This window comes from Sordaria macrospora, chromosome 7, assembly GCF_033870435.1.
Source record: "Sordaria macrospora chromosome 7, complete sequence".
In the NCBI taxonomy this organism is placed as follows: domain Eukaryota; kingdom Fungi; phylum Ascomycota; class Sordariomycetes; order Sordariales; family Sordariaceae; genus Sordaria; species Sordaria macrospora.
In genome coordinates this window covers 3,647,302-3,662,722 of record NC_089377.1, presented here as the reverse complement: position 1 = coordinate 3,662,722, position 15,421 = coordinate 3,647,302, and the positions used below count along the sequence as shown (strand labels likewise).

The 15,421-nt window shown below is 51.1% G+C and overlaps 4 protein-coding genes across 4 annotated transcripts; 3 read left to right on the top strand and 1 right to left on the bottom strand.

The window, feature by feature from the left end:
- Window positions 1-31: 31 nt before the first annotated feature.
- On the bottom strand, window positions 32-1,958 carry SMAC4_07563 (uncharacterized protein). Its single transcript, XM_024655733.2, has 5 exons — window positions 1,638-1,958; window positions 1,524-1,544; window positions 1,321-1,452; window positions 1,107-1,254; window positions 32-972 (listed from the first exon to the last, which is right to left on the bottom strand). The coding sequence occupies exons 1-5, from the start codon at window positions 1,741-1,743 to the stop codon at window positions 471-473; spliced, it is 909 nt and encodes a 302-aa protein (XP_024511796.1). The 5' UTR covers window positions 1,744-1,958; the 3' UTR covers window positions 32-470.
- A 460-nt stretch (window positions 1,959-2,418) lies between these two features.
- SMAC4_12751 (uncharacterized protein) lies at window positions 2,419-3,846 on the top strand. Its single transcript, XM_024655732.2, has 2 exons — window positions 2,419-3,228; window positions 3,297-3,846. The coding sequence occupies exons 1-2, from the start codon at window positions 2,685-2,687 to the stop codon at window positions 3,656-3,658; spliced, it is 906 nt and encodes a 301-aa protein (XP_024511795.1). The 5' UTR covers window positions 2,419-2,684; the 3' UTR covers window positions 3,659-3,846.
- A 1,370-nt stretch (window positions 3,847-5,216) lies between these two features.
- On the top strand, window positions 5,217-6,575 carry SMAC4_07562 (uncharacterized protein; the record flags this gene model as incomplete). The annotated part of the gene is made up of 2 exons (XM_003347960.2): window positions 5,217-5,724; window positions 5,825-6,575. The coding sequence occupies 2 exons, from the start codon at window positions 5,217-5,219 to the stop codon at window positions 6,514-6,516; spliced, it is 1,200 nt and encodes a 399-aa protein (XP_003348008.1). The 3' UTR covers window positions 6,517-6,575.
- Window positions 6,576-8,683: 2,108 nt separating this feature from the next.
- Window positions 8,684-10,530, top strand: SMAC4_09404 (uncharacterized protein). Its single transcript, XM_003344103.2, has 2 exons — window positions 8,684-9,290; window positions 9,521-10,530. The coding sequence occupies exons 1-2, from the start codon at window positions 8,780-8,782 to the stop codon at window positions 10,069-10,071; spliced, it is 1,062 nt and encodes a 353-aa protein (XP_003344151.2). The 5' UTR covers window positions 8,684-8,779; the 3' UTR covers window positions 10,072-10,530.
- Window positions 10,531-15,421: the final 4,891 nt, after the last annotated feature.

The window sequence follows — 15,421 nt, the reverse complement described above, 5'->3', positions numbered from 1 at the left end:
GGCAGCAACGAGAAGAGACGGAGAAACGAAAAAAAAAAAAAAAAAAAAAAAAGGAGTGTAGGATTACTTCTGTACAAATACCGAATTGCATGTGTGGTTAGGTGGTTCATGGGCAGGCGTCAGGAGTCTGGGGATAACCAAAACAGAAATGGCGTGGTACATACAATGGGCTGGAGCAAAGACTCCTTACGAGGGGTCACAATAGCACTTACCGGACAGAAAGGGAAGGTTTAAAAATCTGTCTGTAAATGTTGAAGTATATACCTGTGCCAAATCGTATATACAAACTTTTGTCTACCTGGGTGTGCCCTTACGGCGTTCGTTCTGTTGTCGCTGGTCTCGTGGAATTCGTCTGTCCATCTTTCTCTCCTTCTTCTGCTTCCGGTCCATCTCTTGTAGTTGTCCCGTTATCTTCCTTCGCCCATCATGTGTGAAAAGACGCCTCAACGCCGTCGCTCGTGAAATCCCCCTTAAATGTACTGCCTCTCGGGGTCGAACCTGTCAAACAGCTCCATGCTCTTCTCGTACATCGTAAACACAATACCACCGCTCATAATCAGTCTCGCCAACCTTGGTAGCGCACCGCTCCAGAAAGTGAAAACGCCCTCCTGCTTGAAGATAATGCTGGCACACCTGAACGAGTTGCCGTAAAGCTGCTTGGCCTCAATACTCTGCATTCTCGTCTTGATCGTATCCAACGGCTGAGTGACGTAGACGGTAATCAGGCCAGCGATACCGCCCATGGCGAAGGTTCCGACAGCACCGAGCTTCTCCCCGGGCGCAGTGTAGCTCTCCGCGAGCTGCTTCAGAGCGGTGTAGGATCCGAAACGGGTCGCGCTATTGGCGGCTTGCCGCGCAGTGGTGGGCACGAAACCTTGGAAGAAACCGCGGATGCCGCGCTCGCGGGCGATGATGGGAACGGCGTGGAGGAAGCCGCGAAGACGAGGCTTGGCGGACTTGCGGTCGTCGATCCTGTTGACAGTTTTCGGTCAGCGACTGGCCATAAGCAACGAGTTTGGAGGTGGAGCTTGGGTCATGGGTACCCCGGCCAGAAGGAGCTACAGCTGGGGACCTGGAATGGAGCTCTGACGAGTGACTCGACTTACAGCGTGGTCTTGATGCTCTCGGTTGGCGTCACCGCCAGCAGTGACTCAGTCACACCAGCACCAAAACCGGCGAGGACGGTCATCGGCCCGGACATCTTGCCGTCGGGACCGGAGAGGAGCTTCTTGTACTGGTCAAATGCGACGAATCCTGTCCCACGTCTTGTTTAGTGCTTGTTCTTGTTTTCGTTCTCTTGATACGTCTGGGAAACCGTACGAATGCCCGCCTTGGCCGAGTTGCCGATAATCAGAGTCGTGCAGCCGGCATACCACTGCTTGCCAAAGGGCGGCCATGGGAGCTTCTGGCCCTCGGCTAACCTGCGGTTGAGCTGGGTGCGAGTCTTGGCGACTGTCGCGAAGAGTTAACAAATGGGTGTCTGTCGCGATGGAGTAGTAGTCGTCGGGGCGCCGGTTACGTACACTCTGCAGGATATGTGATGGCTGTTTGTTGGTTGTTAGCGCTATGCGATTGCGAAAACCGCCTTGGTGTTGCTGGCAGTGAGTGACGGATGTAGCAGGGCAAGCAAGACTCACCAATCTCGACGGCGCCAGCGGTTGAACCAGCGAGAATGGAACGGAGGGCACTGGGACCCTTGAGCGCCGGGTGCTGGTTATCGTCCTTGGTGGCGGTAGACGACATTTTGGCGGTGGAACAGACAGACGACAATTGTAGAAGACACGGGAAAATGGACTGAAATTGGACGAAACAAAGTAGGGGAATAATTCAATCGGAAAGTTGAATTGGCAATTGCATTTGACAATGACGCCGTTGCTCCGATTGCGGGGGCCCCCATGCGTCCCCGTCTGCAGTGGATGGCTTCTCCACTTTTTCGTCTCTCTCGCTGTTTGGATGCCAAGACCATAACGAGAACCTCAAGAACTCTTTTTTTTCCTCTTCATCTTTTCACCAACAACATCCACTGGTCGGCGTCTCGACGACATGGCCATACATACCACCCGCCTCGGGACGAATGCCAGATTTTACATTCTTGACCTGCAAGACATCGCTCACACTATGTCTATGGACGACTCGCAGTATATCAACTCTGTGCAACCCACATGGCAACGTCCCTTTCTTGTCTAAATGGCGTCTTCTCTGTCTGGCATTCTTTCTAAGGGATGACACCTGAAATCGCGATACCTTATTCGAACACCAAGGATGCAATCATTTTTCGCGTTAGCCGAGAAGTCTTGGACTCGTGCTTCCTATCCAAATCAGTCAACATACATACCGACCGGCCAGTGGTGGTCGTCAAGTGTCGATGCCACGCTGAAGCCACAATGCTGTCGGATTGGCAGACGGCATAGCTGCTGCTTCAATGCCTGGCCGGTCAGGCTGCCTTGAATTCAACAACTACGAAACAAACGCTTACTGGCGGTGCCGTTTGCTCTTTTAATGCAGTGGGCCTCGGTGCGTGATGGGCGCCTGATCATGATGGTTAGGCCTCGAGTGTGTTGGCCTGGAGGTGATTTCAATGTTCGGTTCGCCTTCGCCAGATAACTCTCCCGAGTTTTGTGAGGCATCTCTAAATCACTTATTTTCTCACAGTTTGTGCTACTGCTTACTCCCTAGGATACATCATGGGAGCTTCAGACGACAGTCCCCTGGGTACTTCGGTCTGCTGGGCCGTGTCACCACTTCCGGTACCTCACAAAGACCTTCCATCCAGACTTTGGCACGTTCAACATAGACACTCGCAATCCGTTGTGAACCACAACGGCGGTTTTACAGCTGCAAGCGGATACCAAAGTATAAGAGACGAACATGATCTCAAGCTGCAGGCAATCAGACATTTCAACTGGGATACACATCTTTACGACGAAACTCTGGGTTGGCAATCGTGTTTCATCTCGGCGTTCGGAGACAGCCGCCACGCCAAGAAATGGGGGAAGCGGCGTGTCGGGCAAGTTACAATATACGAGATCGACGTGGCCAAGCTACCCTCTTCAACTGTCATCTTCGACGCCGTCAAGCTTTGCGGTGATCTTGCAATAGCTCATCCGTGGGCCAAGAATGAGTTTATATTCTTACATGAGATTCCGGGGGAGTGTGTCGGCCATGGCTTTGATCTCATCGGTGGTCAATACTACTGGCAACCGAAGTGGCCTATTACATATAGTCCTAGTGAGTTACAAAGATCCCTTCTGCTTGTCTTTGAGATGAGCAACCAAGCTAATTCCATCACCTTACAGGTCCATATATGCCGTTTGGATTTCCCGTGCTGGGAACAGGTTCATATACGCCATTTGGATCACCAATGCTGGGAACTGTGCCCATGGGATACCCAACACCCCAATTCCATCACCTTATAGGTCCATATATGCCACTTGGGTTTCCTACTCTGGGAACTTGGCCACTCACATACCCAGCATCCCAGTACTGTCATGGAAGCGGAGGCCTGTACAGCCAGTCCGCTCCATACCGGCCCGTGGAATCAGCGAACACCAAAGACGCTATAGACAGTTTGATCGAGGGCTTTACTGACGCTTTACGCATCAACAATTCCACTCATACTTTGAGGAGCAATACATTCAACATCCGGCGGGAAGGGTGATTTGTGTACATCACCTTCTGATCAGTTCAAGTAAACCCTTGTATCTGTGGACGTCACCGGAACTTTTCCTTCTCGGTGTTCCTGGACAGCTGTCTGCTGCCTGTTATTTTTCCCTTTTTTTTTTTTTCGTTTTAGTTCTCCTTTTGTTCTTTTTTCTTTCTTGTCTTTTCTATCTTTCTCTTTGGCATTACCACTTCACTGAAGTTATCGTATCGTATCAATCCATTTGACGTTGCGCAAATACCACGCTGCACTTGTCCCTTCTCAGTCTCTTCTCCAACACCACATTGGCAGACCAAAACGTCCAATCGCTGTCCACCCCGCAATCTCAGCTGCGCAGCCATCAACACATCAACACTCCCCCAAATAATATTTTCTTGGCACCCGCTGTTAGTCGGTTGTTAGCGGCCAAGCCAAGAACTACCCTTTTTCGGTGCCTTTGGGTGCCTTAGGGCTATCAATGGCTTAACCCACCATTTCGACCTTCGGCGGAGGGATTCTGGAGAGTTGACCTCCGTCTACGACAACGTCGGTAGCTCTCGAAGCCGAGCTCTTCGACAATATCTACTACTCGGGGAAGATAAAGGGGCGCCGAGGATAGTACCGTTCACCGGGCACAAGCCGCATCGAATGACAACCACCTCGAAAACTCTGCCTTAGGACGCCGCTTGCCGGACCCAAAACGGCTGGGCCGCATTCTAATCGCTATATCTTCTTCGATCCTCAATGATATCGACAACCACATCGACTATCTCCTTTTCGACTAAGGGAGGACGGCGGACCAATTTTGGAGGTTTCTCCCCTTGAGGTTTCCCTCCAACGGCGTTGACCTCTATTCTTCAAATCAGCTACGGGATTTGTGGGAGTTCGTGCATGGGCGCGGACAGGAGGGCTCAGCCCGAGCAGCAAATGCTGATTGGGGCCCCTAACTAAGGTATCTCTTTTCTGAGGCAACGAATTTATCTGGCTTTAAGCCGTGGTTTGCGCTCTACTTTTTGGGGTTATAGAGGGAGGATTTGGGCTCTTTCTTGTATCTATTCCGGTAGTTGTCACACGTCTCATGCCCTTCAGGAGGCAGAAGTAGACGTTAAAAATAACAACAACAACAACAACAAAAGCCATCAACACATGTTGAACATATGTGGTCTTCCATCTACGCTGCTCCCAGGGCCCAAATGCCATCCTTCCCCAGACCACTTCACACCCCCAGTTCCGTGTTCGTTAGCGCCGGCATAGCCGCCAACCACTCTTGGAGGCCAGCTTGAGGCCATAATGCGACCCGGCTGGTAGCCGGCAAGGCATTTTCGACATACTGTTTTGTCAACCACTTCGCCAACCCTCTGGTAAAACCATCCGTGACAAGGCGCCGCGGCGCTTGGGCCGCGCACCTCCGACGACCTGCTCACTGTTCAGATGCTCGATGATGGTTGACATAAAGCTGAGGGTCTCCCCTCTGTTTCCATGGACCGCAGAAAATACCTGACATATTGACCCATTGAGGCATTGAGGCGTGTCAACAATATCTTTTCCTTTTGGTCTACCATCCTTAGACGTCACCATGTCATATCCATTCTGGCATACCGTACCCTCTCCAGAGGATCCAAGGCCATTCATGAACTTGAGACTCCCACCGAAGCTTTGGCATGTTCAGCATGACCAATCCCAGTCGATCAATCTCACGGAAGGTGGTTTCCAAGCTCGGAATCCCTACCTTGACATTCGTACCTTCCTTGCGTTGAAGACCGAGGCCACCAGACATTTCATCTGGAAAACCCGGGACTGGGATTCCTGTTTCCTGTCGACCTTTGACGATCAAAGCCACGCAGAAAACTGGGCTCGAAAAATGATGCGTCTGAAGAAGGAGCCCATCGTTATTTATGAGTTGGACACCTCCAAGCTACCACCCGGCAGCACAGTCTTGCAGGCCCCGCCGCTGTGTTTATTGCTGGGCATAGATCACCCTTGGATGCAGCACGAATGGCTTTTCCATCAGCAGATTCCAGCTAGCTGCATCGCAAGACGATACTGCCCGTGGAAAAACTATGAGCGCATCTTCCAATCGCCATGTAAGTACAGAACTACCTTCCTACCGCTGTACAGCGGATAGTGCTCGGTGTCATGTCATGTTTCAATGCACAGTGAAAAGCTAACGGACAATCCACATAGCACATCTTATAGGCTTTTCTGAGATTCTCGCTGGTTCTGAATGGCATCCCTTACGCAATAACGGTGTGCTTAGGCCGCGTATTCCGGCAAGGACCAAGAAAGACCAGAACGACCTGGACGACCTAATCGACAGGATGAACGGGCTAGACCTCAGGAGAGGTGCCGGAACATCGACTGGCAATACACCCAGGGCCATTGGATCAGTACATGAGGTCGTAGATATCGAACCGACCCACGATTCGGTCGAAGGCAGTGATTCAGCGCACGAGAGGGATGTCGTTTCTGAACCGATCCCTGACAAACCAAACGACAGTAATCCAGTAAAGGAAGAGGACAGCGACGCCAGACCGACAGACGATGCGCCGAAGACCAATGACGCGGCAACAGACATCAGTCTTACACCGACCCTCGATACATCCAATGTCACAAATTCGGTAGAGGAGGTCGTCACGGACACTCTACTGAGCGGCAAAACCGCCGTTGCTGATGATGCAGTACAACAAGAAGAGGTCGTCGACCTCATCCCGAAGGACGACTTAACCAAGGATGCTCCTACCGCTACCAGTGTCGTGCAAAATGTGATTATGTGGGAGGTCAACAAGGAAGTTCTCAAGGAGGTGCTGGAGGCCAAATCGGGGTTCTCGTTGACGGTGCAACTCGAAGTCCGGGTTGCAGATGAGGTTCAAGGTTGATTTCACGTCATTCATATCGACGTTCTTTCCTTATGCGGGTTACGGTGGACTTGGACAGGCTAGTTCACCGTGCAAGGAGACGGGAGGAGGCCTTGCGGGAGGAGGAGAGCGAGAGGGAGAGCGGAGAGGAATGATTTTGTCATTTCTTTTATCTTTTCCTTTGTTCTACAGGTTGCGTCATATACTGGCGGCTCGCTCACTGGGCGATTCGATTATAAGTGTTGGGCCTGGGCAACATATGATTTACACTGGCAATAGGCCTCGGTTTGCCCTCGGATTAAAGGGTTTGGTGGACAGTTAGGGCACTGCTCCTATTTTTGTATGCTAGATTCACCGATGTGGCACGTCTCATGCCCTACGGGAGGCGGAAGTAGACATTAAAAATAACAACAACAGCCAAAAAAAAGTTCTTTCCTTATGCGGTGTACTTCAATTTACCCAACCTCCTGTGACATCGGTTCTTTCCCTTGTGACAAATGGGAAGCAACAAAGATTGGAAACCAAGAGAATCGAACTTGCAGTGCCTTGACTGTTCTTTTCCACTTTGGAACACCGGCGTCTGACGATGTGAGGTATCCTTGAAGCTAGAAACGAAGAGCCCGAGTTTTGGCAGTAACATATCAGCATGTGGAAGGTGGCATTCCTGCACAAACTCCCATTCACAGAGTATTTAGATGTGGCCTGATCCGCCATTCCTCCTCCTTTCTCAACTAAGGAGCCAAGCATATTTCCACATCATTGCTATCGCACGCTGAAGACATTTACCGCCATGGAATATTTCGACCCCTACCAGACTATCACCGGGTTCCACGCCAATCCTCTCGACCCGAATCTGCCATCATTCCAGATAGTTCCTGCGGAACAACTGCCCCCCGTGTTGTACCTTGTCCAACACACTGATTCGAGATCCTTGTCCTACGGCCCCCCGTTTCGCTGTATCCTAGCAGCGGATGTTTCACGTCGACTCTTCACATTCGATGACCTAAATTACTTGGCAAAGCACCACGCCTACAGTCCTTGGATTACGAGGGGACCAACCCGCTTCATCTCGACGTTTGAGCACCTGGAGCGCGCTCGACAGTGGGCAATATCCCGCAGGTTCCCCAAGATATACATCATCAGCACGGGACATCTCCCGGAGGATACCATCGTGCTTCGATCCCCCAACGCGGACTGCTACCTGTTCTTGCACTGGATCCCGAGGTCCGCTATTGCTGGAGAAGTGCTGAGCCTGCTCCCAGATGATGCGGCGGATGTCGAGGAGTATCAGCACATCCGCGAGCCAGTACCAGGCTACACTGTCCATGTCCCTGATCCACCTTGCGTCTTCCAACGCACACGAGACTCAAAGCGTAAGTCAAAGTCCCAAGACGGTCACCACTAGTCTAAACATCCTTTAGCCTTTCTCAAGGGTTTCCCCTTCCGTACACACACACCGTTACATAGCCATACCCAAACCACGCATATTATCCAAGCCACTCTCTCCCCCAGCCCAGTTGAACTAATACAATTTTGTCGACAGTTGCCCCGAACTACATTCATAACAATCATCTTCGAGGATACCAGGTCGGCCAAGGCACAGATACTCACACGATCATGGCCCCATTGCCCCGAGTATCCGTATTTCAGTCTCCGTTCCTACAACCTACCTCCGAACTCAACTGCAAGAAGTACAATGAATACTGGATATACCGGCCGGACGAGTTATACGCCGAGATTGGTGCTGATGTAATCTATGCATTGTAGATAGCGGAAGTTGCTTGTATTGCTTATGCAATAGTGGATGGAGGTGGGTGGAGAAGACGGAAGTTTGGATCTTCAACAGCGAGACAGAAAGTGTTTTGAATACACCCTAGCGACAATTTTATAAACCGCCCGTTTTAGAAGAAAGAAGGATGCCTCAGAGCAAGAAGCCAGGACTGGAATGGAAGTGTTGATCCTCGAAACTTTGGCCTAGGTAGATAAGATGTGTAAATATATGAATGGAAGCGTCCACGTTACTTGATGGGAGTTACCTGCAGGAGGCCTGTATGCTCACATCACATGTATCCAGTCATTGGCCAACCAACCTACCAATCATATCAAGACACGATCAATCTTCGACTGTACCACCATTGGTCGTGAGCTTGTGAGGCCGACGAGGGTACATGTATATTTGATACCTCCCCTTCCTCTTTCACGTACACATGCTTAGTTCCCCATCCCACCATTTCAACATAGGATTTTTCCCTTCTTCAATCAAAGTCAGAAGCATCCAAGAACCATGACAGCACCCACGGTATTCTGGCACCTTGCATCCTCCGACCCACCCGTCATATCCCTGACCCTCCCGCCCAAGCTCTACTACGTCCGGCATCGCAGTTCGCAAGCCTACGAAGCTGAAGATGGCGGGTTCATATCCCGCGCGCCAGAACTGGACATCCGCAACGAGGACGACCTGGAGAGGAACGCCAGACTGCACTTTGACTGGAATAGCCGGGACTGGGAATCCTGCTTCGTATCGGCCTTTGGCGATCAAGCGCACGCGGAAAAATGGGCTCTCAGGCCCTGTTGCTTGAAGCCCGTCAAGGTGTACGAGCTGGACACGACCAAACTGCCGCCGGGAACGCTAGTCTTGAATGTGTTTATGCTGTGTGCGGCGCGGGGCATTGTGTATAAGTGGAATGAGGGCAAGGATGAGTATCTGTTTTATGGAGGCATACCGGGGTTGTGTGTCGGGAGGAGCTGGGGGCCGGCAACGGGGGAGCGTCCTCCTGTGGAGTTTTGCAAGATGGGTAAGTCAGGGCTGTCTTTCAGTGTTCTACTCGACGAGTCAGTTACCGTTGTCGTCGTCGTCGTCGTCGTTGTTGTTGTTGTTGTTGTTGTTGTTGTTGTTGTTGTTGTTGTTGTTGTTGTTGTTGTTGTTGTTGTTGTCGTGCCTTTGAACGGGACGTGGGAATCGGATGTGGGAATGGGTAATGCTATGACCTGGGCAGCGAAAGCTAACTTGTATGAATAAACGCAGAGTTCCCGGACCAATGGTTCAAAGTCATATATGCATCCGAACAAGCGCAAAGAAGACACAAGGCCCTGATGGCTGCCTCCAACTGCGACATGGAAACTCAGGAATTTGGAGAGGAAGGAGAGCACCAGAAGCCCACTAAGATGAAATCAGTGGCCCAGTTAAGACTGGAACGGCGCGCCGAGCGCGAGGAATTAAAGGGCAAGAAGGCAGCTGACGCTGAGCTCAGCGCCAACGCCCTTGAACCGGTACACGACACGGATGTGGACGAACTATCCGGGCAGATGGGGTTGTTGGACCTCGAACCCGAAACAGAGGTCGACGCTCCCGAGAACGGCAAGACTGAGAGTCAAACCACCACGGCGACAGAAATGACGACAGTGACGGCCGCGGTCAGCACTTCTACCGGTGCTGCTACTACACGCACACGTTTTTCGGCGTCCCATTACCGGGAAGAAAGGAGAAGAAGACTGAAGGAATTAGAGAGTCAGAAGTCCGCTGAAGCCAATACAAACACTATCGACGAGTCGGATGTCGACGGATCCGCAGGTTGACATTATAACCGGGACAGAGACAGGGCACACTGAAATGGAAGTGCTCGACATCGAGGAGGACAGTGATGCCCACACAGTCCACACGGGCGATACCACATGCTCACCAGAGCTCAATGCGAATACCGACACAAGCACCGCCCCAAAGGATGACCAGGACATGTCACTACCGAGGACCAGAACCAGAACCGCAGTGTTACGATCCAATCGTTGAGCCTCATGTAAGCTAGATAGATTGACCAATCAGATAGGACCCGGGGTCCCGAGTCTACGGGACCACGGGACGGACCCGATGTCCCGGGCTTTCGGGACCACGGGACGGGGTTGAAGACCAGTATATAAGAAGGCCTCCCGGCCTTCGTTATACCTGGTTCTTCAGCAAGCAATAGCTATCACAACCTACCAGTACCTTTTGGCTACTACTCCGTTACTCTATTGTTCTATCCCAGCGATAATACTCCTGTGCTTGTAACGGTTCGTCACACGCAGCTACAACTGAGGCTACAACCACCGACCGAGCCGGGGCCGACACCAAAGTCGTCATTCGTTCTGCCGATCTTGCTGCTAGAATTGCAGCTCTACAAAAACTGATTGCTCAGAGGAAGGCCATGAGGGAGGCGCAGGCTGCGCAGAAGGCGGCAGAAGAGAGAGAGCGGGAATCTTCGGGCGATTGAGGGAGAAGGACAAGCCGACAAAGGTGATGAAGGGAAGCATGGTTGCGTGAACATAAAAGAATCTCGATGAGCTCAGATGTTGCTATGGTGCTGCAGTGGTTGATGATGCGGACTCGAAGCTGACGCGAGGTGCTTGCCGAAGTAACGAGATCTTGATGTCCACTGTTCAGTGCTTAGTCATGGAAGTATCGGGAGATGAGTGAGGGATCGCCTTCGGAAGAGAAGGCGGTATCATGCACAACAGGGCATGTGCGATGTGGCGAAGCTGCCCTCGGGACTGACTCCGACTCCCGTCCGGGTCTGGGTGAAGCGGTGGGTGACGAATACTGCAGATGGAATTTGGAAGGAGCAATCCACCGGCGTCTTGTCAACGGAACTGCCTGATGATCTTCTTTTCTTCATCTGACCATCCCGGCCGCCAAACAAGCATTCCCCATCAGTTAAATCATCACCTTGTCACGCCAGACTTTTTCTCTTGCTTGCCCCTCCTGAAGCCATCACGTTGACTTGGCTTCCTTACCATCAGTTGATGCCATCCACATGTGCCTTACCTTGTGTATAAGTTGGCTGACTTCATGACCCTTCCCCTTTGCTCCTTTCTTTTGCTGTTTAACAATGAGTACTTCTACCATTAAATCCGCGGTCTTCAGTTCAAGTGATCAGGTCCTCCGTATGTCTTGACACTCCCTTCTACGGACATCAATCAGGAACGGATAAGTCCGTCGTGGCTCTGTCCGCTGTGAAAAACACCGCATGTGATTCCTATCTCTTCTTCAGACGAGGGTCCGCTGGGCTTGAAAATCACGGGGCTTTGGCCTGATGTACATGTATGTAATCGCGCCATGAATAAACGTGGAAATGCACGATGCGATGTATGTTGCCAACTGAGGGCTTTAGAGGCGCATATGTGCCCTCGACCACGGTATTTTGGATGCTCGACATGAGTACCCCTGAATATGGACATAGCCCTGTCATATCTGTGCAAATCGTATGGGTTGACACCTACTTGATGTTCCGATAGCAGCGGATTCAGCTGGGTCTGAAAAGCCTCTTCCTGCTTCTGCTTAAATTAACAAGGGAACCGAGAGTATTCACCAGCACTGGAAACACTTCCTCTCAGAGCTTCTTCGCATACACAGAAACCCCTCCTCTTTTCTTTGGGCTTTGTCTCTCTTGAACTCTTCAAATATCCAAACCATCCAGATATCATGCCCTCCTTCACTAAAAGCAACATTGTCCGATTCATGGCCAACCAACTGGTATACGTGTCAAACAATGACCGCAACCATCTAAATGGCCATCTCAACGGCTATCCAAGCCCTCAACCGACAGGCTATCCCAACAGTGGCCGTCCCAGGACCCATCCGAACAGTCACAAGCCCCATCTAAACCTCCCTGAATTTTTGTATTACGTTGAATACGAAGGATCGCAAGCCGTGCCTTTCGACCAACCCGTCAGGCCCCACCTCCACCGTGACATTTTAGCCCCTGACACATCCCTTAGATATCTCTCAAAGCCGGGTTTGAGAAGACTCATGGCCGAACACCTCCAAATGCGCGATAACCCCAACAGCCGCCGCCCCAGCTGCTTCCTCTCGGCATTTTCCAACATCACCCATGTTTTCTACTGGGGCATGAAGCACAAGGGACAGGTGTGGGTGCACAAGATCGACACCAAACTGTTGCCTTGCGATATGTCCAAGCACTGGGTTGGCTGGGTGCCGGGGCAGGACGAGTACCTGTTTCTGCACCGGATTCCGTGCGCTGCTATTGTTTATGAGCATTGCATCAAGGAAGATGATCGTGAGCCTCGTAAGTACCTGTATCACCTTTCTCTCATCTCTTTCGCATTTTGAATCTCCTTGGGAATGCCGTTGACTAACGAGCGTCCGTTAGAAACCCATGAAAGCATGACGGAGTCTCTGTGTTCCCTTCTTGAGGAAACGGGAAATCAAGATGTCATCATGAGCAATGCGCACCTCTTCAACTACTTCAACAAAATCAGTTGTCACCCGACGTGCCCTCACCATACTGGTGCCCAGTGGACGAATGCCCGTACTTCCCAGCATCAGCAAGCAACCAAACCGTATGTGACGTCGAGGGGGTATCAGGAATTGACATGATTGTTCTCAAGTCAAGGGGTGGGCTACTGAGTCTGAGTGAGTCTAGTTAGGTAGGTAGAGGAGATGTGCAACATTACAGGTAACAGTGATGTGGTGCAGACTCTCGCTGGGGATTTGTTACTCAGGATACCCCAAACTCTTGAGCGTCTGCGGTCTGAGACGGCAGGGACGGAAGAAGAAGGAATTTGGGCAAGGAAGGAAGTGGAGGTTGGATCGGAGAACGACGCTACTACGAGAAACTGCGGCCTTTGCGCAGGTACGGAGTGTCGGTGCAGCTTGGAAGCTTGGATATGGAAACCTTGGGGGTAATCCGGTGGGCGACGACACTGCATGTCTGCATGTGCAGTGGTGGAAAGTACGGTTCTGGGCCCTAGAGCATGGCGTTGGGGCGGGTTTCTTCTCTGTTTTTGTCTTTTTGCTGTTCGGGACGACATGCAAGTACGATTAGCTAGGACATGAGTGGCGTTCGCATCGAATGACCGGAGCAGCTGCTCAGTCCTTACATAGAAAGCAATATTGAGGTTTTTGCTTGATGTTGGAAATTCTTGACTTGACGTGCATGTGGGCGTGGCGGTGTCGTGAAAACCCAGGAAATGCGCAACAAAATGCAATGCAGGCTGCCAGCAGAAGCTGTGAAGGGAGTGAAAATAGATATTCTGGTTTATGTGTCAGCAACTTTGGGATCTGGACAACGAACCCAGATTGAGCTCTCACGTGCAAATGTCTATCATGCCCTAGAAATTGGTGGATTTGAGCATCCTCTCATTATTTAAACCACCGCCATCCTTTCATTCTCTCGCTCTCCCGCTTTCCACTGTACCCTCCAATATTTTCTAGGTTCCGTTGATTGAAAGACTAACATCATGAAACGTGAAGATCTCAACAAATGGGCAGTTTCCCACAAGAATCTACCCCCGCAACTTTACTTCGTTCATCATGCCCAGTCACAGTGTCAGTTTCTGGAAGAGCTCGTTGAGGAGGCGATTAAACGCAAAATTCCAGGCATCCACCAGCTGAACGTAATGGGTGGAATCGCAGCGAACTGCAACGATGCTATCTTCGACTGCATCGAAGACCTAACCAGCGTCACTCAGATCTACCGCCGGATCAAAAGCCACCTCGAATGGTCCACTAGTCGCCCTTCTTGCTTTGTCTCCACGTTCGTAGACTTTTCTGCTGCTCTGCGTTGGGGTCTGCAACTCGAGGGACCAGTCAAGGTCTTTATCATCGAGACAAGGAAATTGCCTCCCATGCCGACGGTTCACGTCTTTCGCCCGTTCGACTTCAATGCGAAGTGGCCCAAGACCGAGTTCTTGTTCTTGCACCAGATCCCGTACTGCGGATTAAAAAAGGCGGTTGTCCTACGGGATGACAGCAAAGCAAAGCGTGAGTACCTCTACCGTTCTTCTTTTGCGGGAAAAGGCTGTGGAATGAATGAATTCCGATATCACCAATGGCTCTAGCTTGCTGACAAGAAATGCTCAATCTAGTCCCCGGCTCATTTCCATTCACTCAGGAACCCTTGAGCAAGGTATTACAAACTGTAGTTCCTGAGCCACCACAAACACAAGGAAGTGTCAAAAGGAAGAGAGACGAAGATCCTGTATTCATAAGGGTGACCCGGCTACAGTCCAAAACGGGAAAGCCGGCTGCAGTGCCTACAGCTATCACATGCAGTGAAGGTGGTAATGGGAAGTTGGGAACAAGTGAGATGCTGCCGCCAGCCACACCGTTGGTAATAAAACGCCTTACCTTGTGTTAAAGCCGCTGATGAAGAGCTATGCCATTGTTCCTCGTTTCGGCATTTCAGAAAACGGAGCAGAGACAACAGAGAGGACTCATCATTGGATATGGCTGGTGTCAGAAGCACCCGTCAATGCAACAATCCTCGAGACCTCATCTGGACCACTCGCAAGGTCAGACAACATTGGAAGATGGGGACGATGGAAACCAGCCGGAGTCGACATTCGCCAATCAGACATGGCTCGAGTCAAACAATTCCGAATTTCGGCCGGGGAATTCTTCCATACAATGTCTCCGAGCTCCAATAAGGGCGTGTTCGGCGACCCGTTTTTGGGACTCGGAAGTCTTCCAGGTCGTTTTCTCCAAGTGCTGTTCGACAACACCTGGAAGACTTCCAGGCGAAAATCCAACACTTCCAAGATTCGGAAATCGTTTACTCCGATACGACGCTATTTGTCCAATCACATAATTACTTTGGCCCAAGATCTCCGAAGACAACTTCCAGACCTCTGGACCTCTGGAAATCTGACTTGGAAATAAATCACTTCCAAACTATTTCCGAGTGGCCTATGCACAGCTTCTGAGATCCCACTTCCGAAAGCCCATTTCCAGGCCCAAAAAGGGGGCACCGAACACGCTCTGAGCGTGAGAAGATATAGGGACCGGAGGAACAGAACGGAGCCGAGTGTTGGGTATTTGTGCAGGAAACCAAGGCTTGGAGAGAGAGGGGTTCCGAAGTTTTATGCGAGGATCACCCGGATTTACTACTGCCTCATGCGTCCGTACATCGTACCATTTCCCCTCATTGTATTC